Below are 19,304 nucleotides of genomic sequence, written 5' to 3'. Positions count from 1 at the left end.
CCCAATGTAGAGGAGGCCACATCGGGTGCAGCGGATGCAGTAAATGACGTGTGTGGAGGTGCAGGTGAATTTCTGACGGATATGGAAGGATCCCTTGGGGCCTTGGAGGGAAGTGAGGGGGGAGATGTGGGCGCAAGTTTTGCATTTCTTGCGGTTGCAGGGGAAGGTGCCGGGAGTGGAAGTTGGGTCTCGACAGTCAGCCTATACTTATATAATGATACAACAACTTTGCTTACATTCTGCACTTTACACTCATGCAAGATAAAGATAAGCACAGTGCAACTATCACCTTTTTCTTCAATGTTGCTCAAGGACAGAGAAACCAAAAAGCTAAAGATGCACTCCCATTAATGAGCTTAAGATACACTCCCTATATTTTGTCAAACTATAATTACACAACCTCAGTCTTTATCTCTAGCAGTACTTTTCTACTAGAGCTAAGAGCCAAGATATTTTTTACCTTGGTCAAGTATCCCGTCATGCAGCAGTATGCTGAGTTCTTACTACTTCCACCATTCCCTCCTTGTTGATCTTCCAGATCAACACCTAAGTTTAGGATACTACCTCATCCAAAAAAGGGGGCTCATATCCTCCTGGAAAAGTGTGCATACTCATACATGCTTATTCATCATAGGGGTCATCATGGGGTATGGTCCGGTAGATGATCACTGGTTTTGGAGTGAAAACTGTGGTAGGAACGAATTGTGAACAACTACAGCCTGTAGTTCTCCATATGATACAAAGTATCAGGAGTATGATAGTAAAGGTGACGTACCCCTGACAAAGCTCAATTTCTTGACTTCCATGTGAATGTGGGTCACCAAATTGGAGACATTTTTAGAGTTGTCTGGTATGTAGGTACAGCATACCTGCCGAATAACAGCACAAGTGCCATCCTCCTTGGATAATAGAAAATCCAAGGCTAAGTGATTCTGAAGGGCCACTGTTCTAACTGTGACAAGCTCAGCATTGATCTCATCAGAGCCTCAGAGGTATCATTGACTACAGTTTCCAATCCTGTTTTTAATTGGCTCAATCCTTGATTGAGAAGGAGAAGACATCGCAATCCAGGGATTTTTTTTTAGATTAGATTACTTACAGTGTGGAAACAGGCCCTTCGACCCAACAAGTCCACACCGACCCTCCGAAGAGCAACCCACCCACACCCACTCCCCTACATTTACCCCTTCACCTAACACTACGGGCAATTTAGCATGGCCAATTCACCTAACCTGCACACCTTTGGACTGTGGGAGGAAACCGGAGCACCCGGACGAAACCCACGCAGACACGGGGAGAACGTGCAAACTCCACACAGTCAGTCGCCTGAGGCGGGAATTGAACCCAGGTCTCTGGTGCTGTGAGGCAGCAGTGCTAACCACTGTGCCACCGTGCCGCGTGATGTCTTGGACTTCAGGTGTGAAGGTAACCCATCCAAAACTCTAATGCGAGGTATTACATATCATGAATGGGTCGACAAATGGGAACATACTCAATAGTCAGTTTCTTTTCCCGCCATACGGGTGCTTTGGTAGGACTGGGGTTGATACTGGATATGAACCTTCCACATAAGTCCCTATACTGCACCCAGTGCTGTTATTATTTTCCCAGTAAAGTGGGTACCTCTGTCACTATTCATTTATCCCAGTATTCCAAATCAGCAAATTATATCTTCCATAAGGCATTTTACTACTGTTCGGGCATCATCCCTTCTGGTGGGAAATGCCTCCACCCATCTAGAGAATATATCTACCATGACCAGTATGTAGTTAAACCCTCCTGAGGGAGTCATATGGACCAAATCAATCTGCAAGTTTCCAAATGGCCCTTCATTGATAAATAGATTATCAAAATGTGCCGATGTTCTTCCTCTATTGTACTGTTGGCAAATAACACATGTTTTGGCTATTTGTTTTAAGATAGTTTATATGCCGGGAGCAAATCGTTGTTGGGCAATTTGATGTAGCATCCTCCTTTTCCTACATGCCCCTATCCATGCGCCAGCTGGGCAAGGGCATGGATGAGAGTACACAGACAGACCACCCTATCATCAGGATGCAGCTAAAGACCAGAGGCATCAGGGGAGCACCTAACACGAGCCCAGAAATTGCGCTGTGCCTCTGCAGCTGCATCCTGCGCCTGGAGAACTGCTGTAAGGTCGACAGTAGAGGGGAGTTGTATCTTAACGAAGAAGGGGACCATGACTGCACGTGCCCAAGGGGCCTCACGGGCAGCAGCATATGCAGCAGTGTTGCAGGGGCACCTCGACCTCAGAGGAAGTATGAGCTTCCCGTTTGACAACCATGACACGTGCAGGGTAAAGCACTGCCCACAATATGTTGATAAGTGTCACATGTTGAGTAGGTTTACCAGATGAGATAACAAACCCACAATTTTTCTAGAGTGTACCAAAGTCATGGACCACTCCAGAGGCATAGCGGGCATGGCAAGGATACACACATGGGTAAGGGCAAATTGCTCAGCAACCCGGGCTGAAGTCCCACAAAGGAGAGCGCATGCCTCTAGCATTTCGAAGGGAATAACGATTGTGTCACCGACAAGGAATGATCATCGGAGGGAAGCATGGACAAGCCATCAGTGAACAGGATAAAGATAGGATTGTCAAGGGACGTGGAGGATAAATTAGGCCGAGGAGAGGTCATGGAGTCGACCACCTGTAGGTGTCATGGTAGTAGGAGTCCAAGTCAGAGGAAGCAGGAAAGATGGTAGCTGGATTCACTGAGTGGACGCGGTGGAATGATAGATTCAGCTTGGACCACAGCATGACCTCACACCCAGTCCTATGGGCTGCTGGGAAATGCTGAGTAGCAGCCGAATTGAGAAGAAGCAAAACAGCATGAGGGGCCATATCAATGGTAATCCGGAACAATAGAGTTCAACTTTTCCGGTGTGGTAGCAGTGATGGCGATGGGTGGAGCTGGCTAGCAGGCCATGGACCACCGGAGGTAACTGAGAGGAGTTACAGGCCACTGGGCATTTCAGACTGCCATGGATTTACACAAGGACTCTGCTCACGAGACCCTCTCATTCGTTACCATAGAGGATGAAAGGCTTACGATAATTGGGTAAGCCCAAGGCTGGGGCCTGTGTCAGAGTAATACGGATTTCTTCAAACGCTTGCAACCGCTCGGGGGTCCAATCAACAGAACGAGGCTGACTCTTAAGGGTAACCTGACACAAAATCGCATCCGTGCACCGATATTCAGGCACCCATTGGCGGCAATAGTTCGCCAGGGTGAGAAAAGACAGTATCTCCTGTTGTGTGGAGGGTCGTGGGGCATTGAGAATAGCAGCTACACAATCAGGACCCAGACGACGCGTACTGTTCTCCAGGATGCAGCTAAGGTATTGTATTAAGGTCTGGCATAATTGTAGTCGGAGAGTGTAGTGCTGGAAAAGCACAGCAGGTCAGGCAGCATCCAAGAAGTAGGAGAATCAATGTTTCAGGCATAAGCCCTTCATCAGGAACAGCTTGGCAGCAGAAATGGGGTGCTCACAGGAGGCTAAGTGGATCAACAAGGTCACAGAATCCCGCTGACAATCAGTGTGGGACTGCAAGGTGACAAGGTGGTCATCAGCATATTGTAACACAGTGCTGCCACAGGCAGAGAGAGCTGAGACAGATCACCTCGCAACTGCCGCAGCATACACTGTCAGGCTTTCATCTAGCCCTGAGGAAGACACGTCCAGGTGAATTGTTGGCTCCTGTAGGTGAAGGCAAAGAGATCCTGGCTCTCCTCATGCAGGGCAATGGAGCAAACTGCTGAGCATCGGTGTATGACAGTGTAACAAGCCGAATCCGGGGCTCGTGAGGAAAAGGTGACATTGGTATCAGGGACGACAGTGCCACGGGGGTAACAATCTGATTAATGGCATGCAAATCCTGAACATACTGTCACTCACTGTTCCTGCCTGGTTTAGGAATAGTTAAAATGGGAGTACTACAGGGACTGCGAGTAGAATACAACAGCCCCTGAGAGAGCAGAGCATCAATAACAGGCCGACTGCCTATTTCAGCATCAGGGGACAGTCTATATTGATGAACACAACGGAGGACCGCACCAGGGCAGACAGGAACACGGAGCTGAAAGCACCAACCCCACTTGATTTTTATGGAGGGAAGAGGGGAACAGTGGGGGCATATCGTCATGGAATGAGGGTGGCTGATACCGGACACAAATTATCAACCAATGGACAGATGGGAGTCAGATGCAACTGGCGTCATCAGAGAATACAGTAATATGAAAATTCCCACAATGGGTCTCCCTTAGAGATTCACTGCAGGACAAGAATTGGATGAATTTCCTCAGGCCGATGCGGGGATTTAACACGGTCAGTGACATGGGGCACTGAGGTGGAACCCATTGCCAACAAAGCTGATTGTACAGTATCAAGCTGGACAGAAGCAAGTAGGCCCACGGGACTGAAATAAACTCCCAATTAAACTGCAGCGAACCTTACTGAGCCAAACAAGGGGCTGTGAGGTATGCATATCAGTCAGGGACTGGACCGTGGGTACAAAGGGCTATGCAATGGATGGTTTCTGGAGAGCAGGATGTAAGGAATAGGTGCTGGAAAAAACAGAAGCAGGGATTGGTGCTTCCTTTCAGATCCACTATCAGGGGGTGCAGGAGAAGTTCAGCAGGATTGTTCTGTAGTTGCCAGCAGTACAATGCAGCCTTGGTCACAGGGTCAGAGCACTGCATCAGCAAATTCAGGACCTGTCCCACAGAGTGATCAGGGAGCTCCAAGAACAGGCCCTGATCAGAACACTGGATCGAAGCACCGAGTTTACACAGGGACTGGCGAGCCAACAGGCAGACAGGTGAATTCTTGACAATGACAAATGGCTCCTCTACCTGGAGCTTACCTATCTGAATGGGAACAGGTTGGGACTGTTATTCCACCATGGGAGTTCCGCATCAGAGTGGGTTGGGTAGAATCAGGTGGGACTGTAGGCAGGCTAGTTGTATGGACTACATCCTGGTAATGTGGAGATTGAAGAGGCCGGGGCTGCTGTTCTCGCACAGTCGCTGTCAGGAGGATATTCTCAGTAACTGTATCCTCTTGAGATTCAAGCCGGGGATACAGCCCCATCACGACATTGGAAGGTCCCTCCTTCTGTGCATCAGCATCTTTCTTAGGTTTCCATTTGGGAAGTTGTTGACGCTTAGTAACCTCTAACCATTTAATGAAATAATGCATCATATAACATTTGTCCCAAGTGGGATTGCCACCTCCTTCCTGAGTAATTTCTTGCCATTCCTTAATTTACTGAAGTCAAAAGAGCTACTGTAGGGCCAACAGCCCAGGGACCATCCACAAAGATCACTAAACAAAGGAATGACAAATCCAGAATCTCATGTTTCACAGAGCACCATATCCACCTGTGATCCCACTGGAACGATGGGGGTCTCCTACCTGTTGCCGTGATCTTAGCACCTTACAATGTCTTTGTTTTGTTCACTTTTCCATCTTTGGGCCGTCTTCTGGGAGCCTCACATCCACGTTTACGGAGAGGCGCTGACTGCTGATTTCCGTAATCTACAAAGAGATGTCACTCACCAAGAAAGGAAAAGGAAAGACAAAACTGCTACCCACACCCGCACGCATTAATCTACGATAAGCACTCACAGTATTTCTCTTCTGTCCACAAGGTCTTGAAGTCTGGAGTCTATTTCAATTGGGTAGCTACCACTTCTTAGTCTCTCTCACTGCCCTGGTAAGTTTCGTCTTCTCTGTGATCTTGCCTCATCCTTTCAGTAGTCTTGGCTCAGCTAGAGTCACCGGCCAGACACTAGACAGTCTCTATACTGTGCCCCCGCGCCGTGAATGGAGCACTAGGCCTAGTCCCCCTTTCAGCTCGGACTGTACTGCACTATCTCCAGTATTTCCTCCTTTACTTCTTTTGGATCCCACATTAATTGGAATCCTGCCGACTACGCCAGATTCTGTCGAGGAAATTACTTCTTCTGAGACTTCGAGCCTTGTTGCAAAAAGCTTTATTTTTTGTGAATTCACGGAGAGGCTGGTACAGTTATCACCATCTCACAGTACTCTCTCGAGCTGAACAGTCAGCCTATACTTACACAATGATACAAACAACTTTGCTTATATTCTGCACTTTACAATAATTCAAGATAAAGATAAACACAGTGCAGCTATCACCCTTTTTCTTCGATGTTGCTCAAGGACAGAGAAACTAATGAGCTAAAGATACACTCCCTATATTTTGTCAAGCTATAGTGACACAACCTCAATTTTTATTTCTAGTAGTGTTTTTCCACTAAAGCTGTGAGCCCGAGAGCCAAGATACCTTTTGCCTTGGTCAAGTATCCCATCAGGCAGCGATATGCTAAATTCTTCTTCCTTCCACAAAAGGTATATTTGCCATAGAGGGAGTTCAGTGATGGTTCACCAGACTGTTTCTTGGAATGACCGGTTTGTCATGTGTTGTCAACTGGGCCTGTAATTCACTGGAATTTAGAAGTGTAAGAAGGGATCTTGTTGGAACGTACACAATTCTGGCAGGGCTAGACAGACTGGATGCAGGGAGGATGTTTCCACTGCCAGAACAAGTGTCACTGTCTCAGGGTATCCAGGCTATTTTGAACAGAGATTAAACATTTCTTCACTCAGAGGGTGGAGAACTTATCGACATCTCTACCACAGAAGGCTGTCAAGGCCAAATCACTAATCATGTTTAGAAAAAAAAAGATTTCTCGAGGCTAAAACAATCAAGGAGTATGGGGATAGGGTAGGAGTACAACGTTTATTTGGTGGGTCAGTAAAGTGGGCTCAATGGACCAAACGGCCTATTCCTGGTCTTAGTTTCTATTTCCTATTCCAGAACATCTCCTTAAATGTCTGCTGCTGCTTCTCTATTGATGTATCTCCTAGTTTAGTATTCAGTTCACTTCAGCTTTTAGGACCACATAGTTATCCTTATTTAAGTTTTAAGTACCAGTCTTAGATCCACTCTTCTCCCTTTCAAACCAGATATAAAATTTAATCGTACTCTGGTCACTGCTGCCTAGAGATGCCTTTACTCTGAGGCTATTAATCAATCCTTTCACATTACCCAATCACAAGTCTAATATAAACTGTTCTTTGATAGGTTCCAGAATGTGCCGCTCTAAGAAACTGTCTTGAAAGCATTATGTGGACGCCTCATTCAGACTTCCATTGTTAATCTGATTTTTCCGGTTGATAATGTAGAATCAAATCACTCATGGTTATTACTATCCTTTTATCACACGTAACCAATATTCTTTTACTTTCCCCTACATTGTAATTCTACTGAGAGGCGGGGGAGAGGAGGGGAGGGGGCGGTGGCTGTTACCCACCTTCTGAGTCATTTCTTCCCTCTGCTATTCCCATCTCCACCCAAACTGATTCTACAACCCAATGTCTTGATCCAGTAGTGTCTCATTATTGTACTAATGCCATCCATGATGAACAGTGCCATCCTTCCATCTTTACTGAGCTTCCTAATTTTCTTGAATATTCTCCAATATCCAGGACGCAAACCCTGATTATACAGCAGCCACATTTCCCTAATAGCTATCAGATCATATTTATTTACTTCACTGAGTTATCGATTCATTTACTTTAAGTGCTGTGTATATTCACAAACAATGCCTTTAGTTTTATCTTTGTGTTATCTTTGTAACATTTAGTCTTGACTATTGGTACAAACTGTGGTTTTTCTCTCTCTACCCTTTCCTTCCATTTTCTGACCTTCATTTCCTAGATTATTATTTTCTTGTCCTGACTTGACTCTTTCCTTGGTCTGCTACATCTATCCAAGCTTGATTCCTCTACTTCCCCCTTTGTTTAAATTATAGGTGTTTCCACCTCCCTCGTTTTGTGGCTTGCTGGAACACCAGTCCCAGTACTGTTCAGCTGGACAACATCCCTGTAAGCTGTACAGCCACTCTGAGGTTACACCCACCCCCAGACGTATTGAAAAATTGATTTCCACAGACCTTGGAGGGAATATTGGCTTTAATTTCCCAGTACTGATGCTGGTGCAGAACCAAGCTCCCTCACACCAGTCCTTGAGGCACATATGAATTTCTCTGACCACATTTGTTGTACGCTAATTGCACTGGCTCAGGTAGTAATTCAGAGATTATTACAGAGATGTTCTGCTTTTCAATTTAGCACCTAGTTTCTCACTCCCTCATAGAACCTCTTTCTTAATTCCACCTACATTGTTGGTACTGATGAAGACTACAAACACTGGAGGCTCCCCTTCCCAATGCCAGTTCCCCTCCAGACCAGAGGGATATATCCCAGATCCTGGCACATGTCTGGACCCATGTGTTTTGCCTCCGAGAACAATGTCATGCTGTCCTCTATTGACACTACTTTCCTTTTTGCTCCCTCTGTTGATTGCCATCATTCTCCCAGCAACACTTACTCTTATTCAATGAATTGAAAGTACTCAAACCCATTGGAAACTTGCAAAGATTGTGGCTCCTGTGCCCCTGCTCTCTGAGTCCTCTTAGTTGCCTCACTAGTTGTCATACTTCCCTGTCCCTGACTACTGGTCAAATCAGCTAACGCTATCTTAGAGAATGTTACCACAACTTGGAATCAGATGTCCAGAAAATGTCCCCCTTCACATTGCTTCTGCAGCTCAGACTCCAGTCCGTTGATTCTGAGCCGAAGTTCCTGCGTCGGCAGACACAGACTACATATCTGTTCAGTCTGGATGATGCTGGCATCCAGAAACTCCCACATCCTGCAGACACAGCACATCACCTTCCCTGCCAATTTCATTGTGATTTAGCTGATGAATAGCGGCTTATTGATTAATAATTACAGTTTACAATAAGGAAACACTACACCTCCCAGTCAGCTTTACCAGTACCTGATAAAGAACTTGCAATGCCTAAAAAGCAAAAGAGCCATGGATGTTATAATTCAGAAACAAAAACAGAAATTGCTGGAAAGGCTCAGCAGGTCTGGCAGCGTCTGAGACGAATCAGTGTTAACGTTTCATGTTTAGTGACCCTTCCTCAGAACAGCTTACAATGACTAACAGTTCTGTGCAGTTCAGCCAATGGGATCACTTTCTGGTTAATAATCTCAGGTGTTTTCCCCCATTATATTTGAAGTCAAAGAGTTGGCACTGGGAGCTGCTATGATCATCTTTGGTTTAGCTCAGTCAATGCTTGTCTTTCTGTTGTGATTTATGTTGTGCACCTCTCCATAATTTGTTCCTTCTTTGGAATTTCAGTGTTTAGTTGATTTTCTGCTTTAACCATTCCTTCTACCTCTATCCCAACAGTGATTGATTTCGGATCAATGCACAATGTGAAACAGGAGGCCTCAGTAGTGGAGAAGCTGGCCACAGAGATTCTAACGGTGAATGAGCTCTTTGTCCTGTCTGTATTCAGGCTGCCACCCAGACAGGGGGGTATTCTGCTGGGGTTCTATGCCAAGAGAGACAACATGAGATACTTGGAGGTCACTGTGATGGGCAAGATCAACAGAGGTAAGAGATGTTACTACAGTGAAAGGAATAGTGCTACATGAGGGGGTGTGAAGAGGATGGTATCGTGAGGGGGGGGGTGGTGGGAGGAGAGGAGAGATGACCCTCAGGAGATGGCAGGGTGGAATAAGGAAAGGAAAAAGAGTAGCTGATTAATGTGTTCACCCTCTCTTCTACATAGTGCTTGTCCGCTACCTGAGAGAAGACGGCAAGACTCAGTCTGTGAATTTACAAAATGCAAACTTGTCAGACGGAAACCCTCATTCCATCATCCTGCGAGTCAGTGGTCTCCAGCGTGACATGATCACCATGGAGCTGTATGTTGACTGCAGACAGGTGGATTCCAGTGTGGGGCTCCCAGCCATGGTGAAAGTACCCCCAGAGCAGGCAGATACGATCGATGTACGGACTGGTCACAGGGCTTACGCACGGATGCAGGTGAGCAACTTGGTCAGGTCGTGATCATAGTTAGTTAGTTTTCACAGCATTCTTTTGAGGGGCAGTTGATGTTTCCCAGTCCTGTGAATAACCACATTGTCAATGCAGCTCAGGAAGACTGAGGGGATAAGAGGTGGGAGATGGTCTTTGTGCTTGGGTAAGGGTAAGGGAAGTGGCGTGAAGTACTGGAAACATTGAATACTGGGGAGAGCTGACGGAATCTGAGTGTGTCTTAGCCTGCCTATGTTTTCAGTAACCTGGGTCAACTCTGGAATACATGCCACATTACCTGGTTTGCTGGTTAAAATGCAATGTGACATGATCTTCCTAAACTTCACTAGATCATGAGGAGAACAAGGATTTTTTATGGGATTGGATAACAGAGCAATATTAATGATCCACCACAGGTTGACATCACGTGAAATTGTCTAGAATTGACATATGATACAAAAAAAAAGGAGTCATTCAGCCCGTTGTGCCTGTCACTGCCATTGCTGTTTACTGATCAGAGGATGATGAGGATTTCCTGCTCTGGGGAAACTTTGATCACGCAGGAGAAGCAATCTTTTCCACTCATCCAAATCCAAGCCCTTCTTATCCTGTGTAATGCTGACTATCTGACCTCAGGCTCTGAAGAGACTGGTGTACTGATTCACTGATCCACCTAAGAATCCATCACTCTCAATTTCAATATTCTCTATCCAATTATCATGATTCCCAATAAGGACCTACGCATCTGTCTTAGAGGAGTTTTGTGGATGAAGTTGTAAGACAAACCAACAGACACAAGTGTCTTTGAAGATTCGGTCCTGCCTTCAGCTTTGATGATTGTGACACATTGACAGAATCTCCTAACTTGAATCTGACCAAACACATGGACCACTTGGAACTACACCAGGAAACCTGTTCACATGGAGACAAGAGGAATCTATCCAAGACAATCTGAAAACCTGCTGTATTAACAGCAACACTTGGGAAACAAATGCTAAGTAATTACCAAGATTATAATTTATCATCAAAAATGACATCAAGATTTTTGTAATCGAACCAAAGCAGTGTCTGAGTAAGGACAACGTGAGAAACCGAAAGACAAGGCAACAGCGTTAGCCAGCGACCTACTACTGACTCGACCAACTGACAATCATTGCACTCACTTTGTGAGGGCTCAGTCATCTAGCTGTGAACCCATAGCCACCCTTTCATATCTCACTTAGTTCGTTAGACCTTGAAGCAGGAGAAAGTCAGCCCATTGAGTTTGCTCTGTCATACAGATAGAATATAGAACATAGAATGTTACAGCGCAGTACAGGCCCTTCGACCCTCAATGTTATACCGGTCTGTGAAAATAATCTGATACCCATCTAACCTACACCGTTCTATTATTAACCATGTGTATGTCCACTGCCCATTTAAATGCTCTTAACGTCGGTGAGTCTACTACTGTTGCAGGCAAGCCATTCCACACCCCTACTACTCTCTGAGTGAAGAAACTTCCCCTAATATCTGTCCTAAATCTATCACTGCTCAATTTAAAGCTATGTCCCCTCATGTTAGCCCTCACCATCTTCGGGAAAAGGCTCTCACTGTCCACCCAATCTAACCCTCTGATTATCTTATACATCTTGATTAAGTCACCTCTCAACCTTCTTCTCTAAAATGAAAAAAGCCTCAGTTCCCTCAGCCTTTCCTCATAAGACATTCCCTCCATACCAGGCAACATCTTCGTGAATCTCCTCTGAACCCTTTTCAAAGCTTCCACATCCTTCCTGTAATGCGGTGACCAGAACTGTACGTAATACCCCAGATACAGCTGCACCAGTGTCTTGTACAGCTGAAGCATGACCTCATGGTTCCGAAACTCAATCCCTCTATCAATAAACGCCAACACACCGTATGCCTCCTTAACAATCCTATCAACCTGGGTGACAACTTTCAGGGACTTATGCATCTGAACACAGATCTCTCTGTTCATGTGCACTGCCAAGATCATCATGGATCATCTCCACTTTCCTGCCTTTCCCCCATAACCCTTGATTCCCTTACTGACTAAAAATATCTCAACCTCAGCTTTGAATATACTTGGTGGTCCGCTCCTCTGATAGAGTCCATAGATTCACCACTCTCTGAGAGAAGAAATTTCTCCTCATTTCTATCTTAAAAAGGTAACTCCAAGAGATGAAGACGTTCCCACATGGATGAATAATCTTTCCACAACTACCCTTTCAAGCCCCCTAAGAATATTGTACATTTCAATAAGGTTGCCTCTCATTCTTTTAAACTCTAATGAGTACAAGACTAATTTGCAAATTCTCTCATAAGAAAATCCCTCCATATGTGACATCAACCTCGTGCACCTTCTCTGGACTGCCTCCAATGCCAGTATATCTGTCCCTAGATAAGGAGATAGGGTGTGGTCTGACTAGTTCCATGTATAATTTTAGCTAAACTTTCCTACTTTTTATTCCAATCCCTTTGAAATAAAACCCAGCATTGTACTTGCCATCCTATTACGTGCTGTACTTGGATGCAAGCTTTTTGTGATTTATGCGAGAGGACTCCCATTTGCTGCAGTTTTCTGCGATCCCTGCCCATTTAAATAATATTCAGCTCCTTTCCTCTTCCTGCCAAAATGTATAAGCTCACATTTTCCTCGATCTACTAGTTTTTGCCCACTCACTTAACCTGTCTATGTCCCTCTACAGAATCATAGTGTAATCCTTGCCACTTGCCTTCCTACCTATTGTGTCATCTGCAAACCTAGCTATAGTACATTCACCTTCCACATTTATGTCATTAATATATACAGTAAAGAACTGTGACCCCAGCACTGATCTCTATGGGACTATTGATTGCCATCCAGAAAATGTCTCCCTTTATCCCAACTCTGTCTTCTATTTATTAGCCAATCCAGACTAATATATTGCTTCAGCATCATAGAGCCATAGAGATATACAGCATGGAAACAGACCCTTCGGTCCAACCTGTCCATGCTGACCAGATATCCCAACCCAATCTAGTCCCACCTGCCGGCCCATATCCCTCCAAACCCTTCCTTATTCATAAACCCATCCAGATGCCTTTTAAATGTTGTAATTGTACCAGTCTCCACCACTTCCTCTGGCAGCTCGTTCCATACATATACCACCCTCTGAGTGAAAAAGATGCCCCTTAGGTCTCTTTTATATCTTTCCCCTCTCACCCTGAACCTATGCCCTCTAGTTCTGGACACCCCAGGGAAAGACCTTGTCTATTTTCCTTATCCATGTCCCTCATGATTTTATAAACCTCTATAGACTCTGATTTTACTAAGTAGTCTTATTGAACTTTATTGAACTCTTTGGAAATCCAAATGTATTAAAACTACGGGATCTCCTTTATCTATCCGGCTTCTTATCTCCTCAAAGGATTCTAAGATATGCAAGGCATGGTTTACCCTTCATCTCGTACTAAAGAAGCTACCCCAGCATCTTTTCTGTCTGTCCTTTTGAAAAAAAACACACACACCCCCCTCAGCTTTGATCTGCTTATAGCCATGTCTTTTTAAAAGCTATAAGATCATGTCTGCTTACCTGTATTTGTATGGTTTCTTGATTGGTTTTGGTCTGAATTCTGAACGGTTCACAGCAATCTCAATCTGTGGTTTGTCACCTCAGGATACCGTGTCCCATTATTATTAATTTCAGAAACTGAACTTCTGCGATCCATCATTTTGTAAGTTACATAATTATTCTGCAGGAGTGATAATTGTTTTGATTTAAAGATATATTTTGTTCATTATGTAAAAGAGAAATAAAATAATTCAATGAATGAAATGATGTTTTTGTTCTATACTCAGGGCTCATTGGAGGAATTGAAGTTATTCCTGGGAGGGACAGTGGTCCGGGTTGGCGCATTGCAGGAGTGTCCGTTTCAGAAGGATGATGCTCTAAGGAACATGGGTATGATTTGAGTTCATCTGGATTATTTCCCCCAAACTCCATACTCACATTTCGCTATTTTTAATGTTTAACGACGGGGCAGGTCGTCTTCCTCAGAATTTTTGGGCATTCTACAAGTTACAATGTCTGTCAGATATCTATCTGTGACTTAATCTAATTCAGAGCTTTCCTGAAACCTGTGTCTTCCCCCAAGAGTGAATGAGCATTGTGGACTCAGGATTCCTATCCGTGCAGTAAACTGTATTGAGTGCCCAATGTTGTCCAATATCCATTACGTGTCTTTGGTGTCCATTTTCTATGCCCTGACTGCCGGCAGCATCCACTGACTTTTCCTAGTGGAAGTGTGGTCTCTAACATCTGTTTCTAGTGCATGGGTCTGGTGATGGGCTAGAGTGACCAGTTTTTGTGAATGGTATATATTGTATATTGTAGTTCCATGGTTCAATGTCATGGGTTCGGGATTCTCTGCCTGTGTTTTTTTAGAGTCACTGTTGGTATGTGGGTGTTGCTAGCTGACCCAGCCTTTATTGCCTGTCCCTAGTTGCCTCTTGAGAAGGTAGAGGTGAGCTGCCCTGTGCTGTCCATGTGCTGCAGGTAGAACTACGAAGCTGTTAGGAAGGGAATCCCAGGATTTTGACCCAACGACACTGAAGTAACGGCGATACCTTTCCAAGTCAGGATGGAGAGTGGCTTAGTGGGGAATGTGCAGATGGTGGTGTTAAAATCAACTAGGCAAATGTGAGGACTGCAAATGCCTGAAATCCGAGTCTACATTAGAGTGGTGCTGGAAAAGCACAGCAGGTCAGGCAGCATCCAAGGACCAGGAAAATCAATGTTTCGGGCAAAAGCCCTTCAGGAATGAAGGCAGTGAGTCTTTGGGGTGGAGAGAGGGGTGGCACGGTGGCTCAGTGGTTAGCACTGCTGCCTCACAACACCAGTGACCTGGTTCAATTCCCGCCTCAGGCAACTGTCTGTGTAGAGTTTACACATTCTCCCCGTGTCTGCGTGGGTTCCCTCCGGGTGCTCCAGTTTCCTCCCACAATCCAAAGATGTGCAGGTTAGGTGAATTGACCATGCTAAATTGCCCGTAGTGTTATGTGCATTAGTCAGGGGTGAATGTAGGGGAATGGGTCTGGGTGGGTTGCTCTTCAGAGGGTCGGTGTGGACTTGCTGGGCTGAAGGGCCTGTTTCCACGCTATAGTGATTTAATCAAATAAATGGGAGGGGGTGGGACTGGGGAGAAGGTAGCCAAGAGTACAATAGGTGGAAGGAGGTGGGCATGAAGGTGATAGGTCGGAGAGGAGGTTGGAGCAGATAGGTGGGAAGGAAGATTGGCGGGTAGGACAGGTCATGAGGATGGTGCTGAGCTGGTAGGTGGAACCGGGGTAAGGTGAGGGGAAGGGAAATGAGGAAACTGGTGAAATCCACATTGATGCCCTGGGATTGATGTGTTCTGAGGCGGAAGATGAGGCTTTCTTCCTCCAGGCGTCGGGTGGTGAGGGAGCGGCGGTGGAGGAGGCCCAGGACCTGCATGTCCTCGGCAGAGTGGGAGGGGGAGTTGAAATGTTGAGCCACGGGGTGGTGGGGTTGATTGGTGCGGGTGTCCTGGAGATGTTCCCTAAAGCGCTCTGCAAGAAGGCGTCCGGTCTCCCCAATGTAGAGGAGACCGCATCGGGAGCAATGGATACAATAAATGATATTGGTGGATGTGCAGGTAAAACTTTGGATGCGGAAGACTCCTTTGGGGCCTTGGATGGAGGTGAGGGAGGAGGTTTTGCAATTCCTGCAGTGCCAGGGGAAGGTGCCAGGACGGGAGGGTGGGTTGTTGGGGGGCGTGGACCTGACCAGATAGTCACGGAGGGAACAGTCTTTGCGGAAAACGGCAAGGGGTGGGAAGGGAAATATATCCCTGGTGCTGGGATCTGTTTGGAGGTGGCGGAAATGTCGGCGGATGATGTGGTTTATGCAAAGTTTGGTAGGGTGGAAGATGTTGCAGGAATTGTAAAATGTGCGCCCACACTTCCCCCCTCACCTCCATCCAAGGCCCCGAAGAAGCCTTCCATATCCATCAAAGTTGAATAAGCCATTACTAATTTAACCTGGAGTAGTGTTTGTAGAGGAATAAAACGGTGTTATTTTCTGGGTCTGTAAATTGTGAAGGAGCAAAAATGGCCTTTAATAGAGTGATATGTACTTCTTGTCAGATGTGGGAGTTTAAAGAGAGTTTAAGAGTTACTGTGGATTATATCTGCCATAAATACTGTTGGCTGCGAATCTTATCAGATCGAATGGATCGGTTGGAGAGACAGTTAGAAGCAATGAGGAATTTATAGCAGCAACAGTATGTGATGGATGGCAGTTATAGGAAGGGGGGAAAGTCTCAGATACAGTCACATAGATGGGTTAACTCAGGAAGGGTAAGAGAGGTAGGCAGCTAGTGCAGGAGACTTTTGTGGATATACCCATTTCAAACAGGTATGCTGTTTTGGAAAATGTAGGGGTGATGCATTCTCAGGGGAACGTAGCACGAACAGCCATGTTTCTGGTATTGAAACTGGCTCTAATGAAATGAGGGGTACGTTGGGTTCCAAGAGATCAATTGTGTTAGGGGATTCTCTAGTCAGAGGTACAGACAAACGTTTCTGTGGCCAGCAGCGAAAAAGCAGAATGGTGTGTTGTTTCCCTGGTAACAGGATCAAGGATGTCTCAGAGAGGGTGCAGAATGTTCTCACGGGGGAGAGAGGCCAGCAAGAGGTCATTGTCCACATTGGAACCAATGACATAGGAAGGGAAAAGGTTGAGACTCTGAAGGGAGACTACAGAGAGTTAGGCAGAAATTTAAAAAGGAGGTCCTCAAGGGTAGTAATATCTGGATTACGAGCTAGTGAGGGCAGGAATAGGAGGATAGAGCAGATGAATGCATGGCTGAGGAGCTGGTGTATGGGAGAAGGATTCACATTTTTGGATCATTGGAATCTCTTTTGGGCTAGAAATGACCTAATTTGGAAGGGGACTAATATACTGGAAGGGAAATTTGCTAGAACTGCTCGGGAGGATTTAAACTAGTAAGGTGGGGTGGGACCCAGAGAGATAGTGAGGAAAGAGATCGATCTGAGATGGGTATAGTTGAGAACAGAAGTGAGTCAAACAGTCAGGACAGGCAGGGACAAGGTAGGACTAATAAATTAAACTGCATTTATTTCAGTGCAAGGGGTCTAATGGGGAAAGCAGATGAACTCAGGGCATGGTTAGGAACATGGGACTGGGATATCATAGCAATTACAGAAACATGGCTCAGGGATGGGCAGGACTGGCAGCTTAACGTTACAGGATACAAATGCTACAGGAAGGACAGAAAGGGAGGCAAGAGAGGAGGGGGAGTGGCATTTTTGATAAGGGATAGCATTACAGCTGTGCTGAAGGAGGATATTCCCGGAAATACATCCAGGGAAGTTATTTGGGTGGAACTGAGAAATAAGAAAGGGATGATCATCTTATTGGGATTATATTATAGACCCCCTAATAGTCATAGAGAAATTGAGAAACAAACTTGTAAGGAGATCTCAGCTATCTGTAAGAATAATAGGGTGGTTATGGTAGGGGATTTTAACTTTATAGACTGGGACTGCCATAGGGAGAGGCTGAACAGGCTCAGGCTGTTTTCCCTGGAGCGTTTACAAAATTATGAGGGGCTTGGATAGGGTAAATGGACAAAGTCTTTTCTCTGGGGTCGGGAAGTCCAGAACTAGAGGGCATAGGTTTAGGGTGAGAGGGGAAAGATATAAAAGAGACCTATGGGGTGACTTTTTCACGCAGAGGGTGGTACGTGCATGGAATAAGCTGCCAGAGGAAGTGGTGGAGGCTGGTACAATTTTTACATTTAAAAGGTGTTTGGATGGGTACATGATTAGGGAGGGTTTGGAGGGATATGGGTCGGGTGCTGGCAGGTGGGACTAGGTTGGTTGGGATATCTGGTCGGCATGGACAGGTTGGACCAAAGGGTCTGTTTCCATGTTGTACATCTCTATGACTCTATGACTTTAAAGTTTCACCCGCGCATCCACCAATGCCATTTATTATATCTGTTGCTCCCAATGCGGTCTCCTCTACATTGGGGAGACTGGACACCTTCTCGCAGAGCGCTTTAGGGAACACCTTCAGGACACCCGCACCAATCAACCACACCGCCCCCCGTGGCCCAACATTTCAACTCCCCCTCCCACTCTTCCGAGGACATGGAGGTCCTGGACCTCCTCCATGGCTGCTCCCTCACCACCCGATGCCTGGAGAAGAACGCTTCATCTTCCACCTCGGAACAATTCATCCCCAGGGCATCAATGTGGACTTCACCAGTTTCCTCATCTCCCCTCCCCCCACCTCACCCCAGCTCCAACCTTCCAGCTCAGCATCATCCTCATGACCTGTCCTACCTGCCAATCTCCCTTCCCACCTATCCACTCCACCATCCTCTCTGACCTATCACCTTCATCCCCACCCCCATCCACCTATTGTACTCTTCTCCCAGCCCCACCCTCCTCCCATTTATCAGTCCACCCTGGAGGCTTGCTGCTTCATTCCTGACGAAGGGTTTTTGCCTGAAATGTTGATTTTCCTGCTCCTCGGATGCTGCCAGATCTGCTGTGCTTTTCCAGCACCACTCTAATCTAGACTCAGGTGGTCATGTTCCCTTGCATCTGCTGCCCTTGGCCTTCGAGATGGAAGTGGCTGTGGGTTTAGAAGGTGTTGTCTGAATATCTTTGGTGAATTGCTGCAGTGCATCTTCTAGATAGTACACACTGCTGCTACTGAGCGTTGGAGGTGGAGGGAGTGGATGCTTCTGGATGTGGGGCCAATCAGGCGGTTGCTTTGTCCCAGATGGTGTCAAGCTTCTCGAGTATTGTTAGGGCTGCCCTCATTTGGGAAAGTGGGGAGTATTCCATCACACTCCTGACTGATGCCTTGTCAATGATGGTCAGGAATTGAGGTGAGTTACTCACTTCAGTATTCCTAGCTTCTGACCTGCTCTTGTAGCCACTTTGTTGAGTTTCTAGTCAATGGTAATCCCCAGGGTGTTGATCATGGGGGTAACACTATTAATTGTCAAGGGGCGATGTTTAGATTGTGTCATATTGGTGATGGTAATAGCCTGCCATTGATGTTACTCGCCACTTGTCAGCTCAGGCCTGGATATTGTCCAGTTCTTGTTGTATTTGAATATGGACTGTTTCAGCATCTGAGGAGTTGCGAATGGTGCTGAACACTGTAAAATCATCATCAAACATCCTTCCTCTGACCGTATAATGGAGGGAAAGCATTGATGAAGCAGCTGAAGATGGTTGGGCCTAGGATACTACTCTGAGGAACTCCTGCAGAGATATCCTGGAGTTGAGATGACTGATCTCCAA

The 19,304-nt window shown here is 45.9% G+C and overlaps 1 protein-coding gene and 1 long non-coding RNA gene across 2 annotated transcripts in view; one reads left to right on the top strand and one right to left on the bottom strand.

The window, feature by feature from the left end:
• The window catches only part of LOC122547454, a 10,943-nt gene extending 1,550 nt beyond the window's left edge, over nucleotides 1-9,393 (bottom strand). Inside the window, exons 1-3 of the long non-coding RNA XR_006311000.1 lie at nucleotides 9,318-9,393; nucleotides 5,896-5,899; nucleotides 5,809-5,818 (exon numbers count right to left, since the gene is read on the bottom strand). This is a non-coding gene — a long non-coding RNA (uncharacterized LOC122547454). The remainder of the gene's footprint in view (nucleotides 1-5,808; nucleotides 5,819-5,895; nucleotides 5,900-9,317) is intronic.
• On the top strand, nucleotides 9,337-13,925 carry LOC122547453 (thrombospondin-3a-like). Its single transcript, XM_043686076.1, has 3 exons — nucleotides 9,337-9,526; nucleotides 9,705-9,961; nucleotides 13,797-13,925. Exons 1-3 carry the CDS (start codon nucleotides 9,337-9,339, stop codon nucleotides 13,908-13,910), a joined length of 561 nt encoding a protein of 186 aa, XP_043542011.1. The 3' UTR covers nucleotides 13,911-13,925.
• The last annotated feature ends 5,379 nt before the right edge of the window (nucleotides 13,926-19,304 follow it).

The sequence above is a fragment of the Chiloscyllium plagiosum genome, unplaced genomic scaffold (assembly GCF_004010195.1).
Source record: "Chiloscyllium plagiosum isolate BGI_BamShark_2017 unplaced genomic scaffold, ASM401019v2 scaf_5414, whole genome shotgun sequence".
In the NCBI taxonomy this organism is placed as follows: Eukaryota; Metazoa; Chordata; class Chondrichthyes; order Orectolobiformes; family Hemiscylliidae; genus Chiloscyllium; species Chiloscyllium plagiosum.
This window is presented reverse-complemented; position numbering and strand designations above follow the sequence as displayed.

Coding starts and splice junctions, on each gene's coding strand:
- LOC122547453 (XM_043686076.1), top strand. CDS start 9,337: ATGCACAATGTGAAACAGGAGGCCTCAGTAGTGGAGAAGCTGGCCACA. Junction 9,527..9,704: donor GATGGGCAAGATCAACAGAG/GTAAGAGATGTT, acceptor TCTTCTACATAG/TGCTTGTCCGCTACCTGAGA. Junction 9,962..13,796: donor GGGCTTACGCACGGATGCAG/GTGAGCAACTTG, acceptor TTCTATACTCAG/GGCTCATTGGAGGAATTGAA.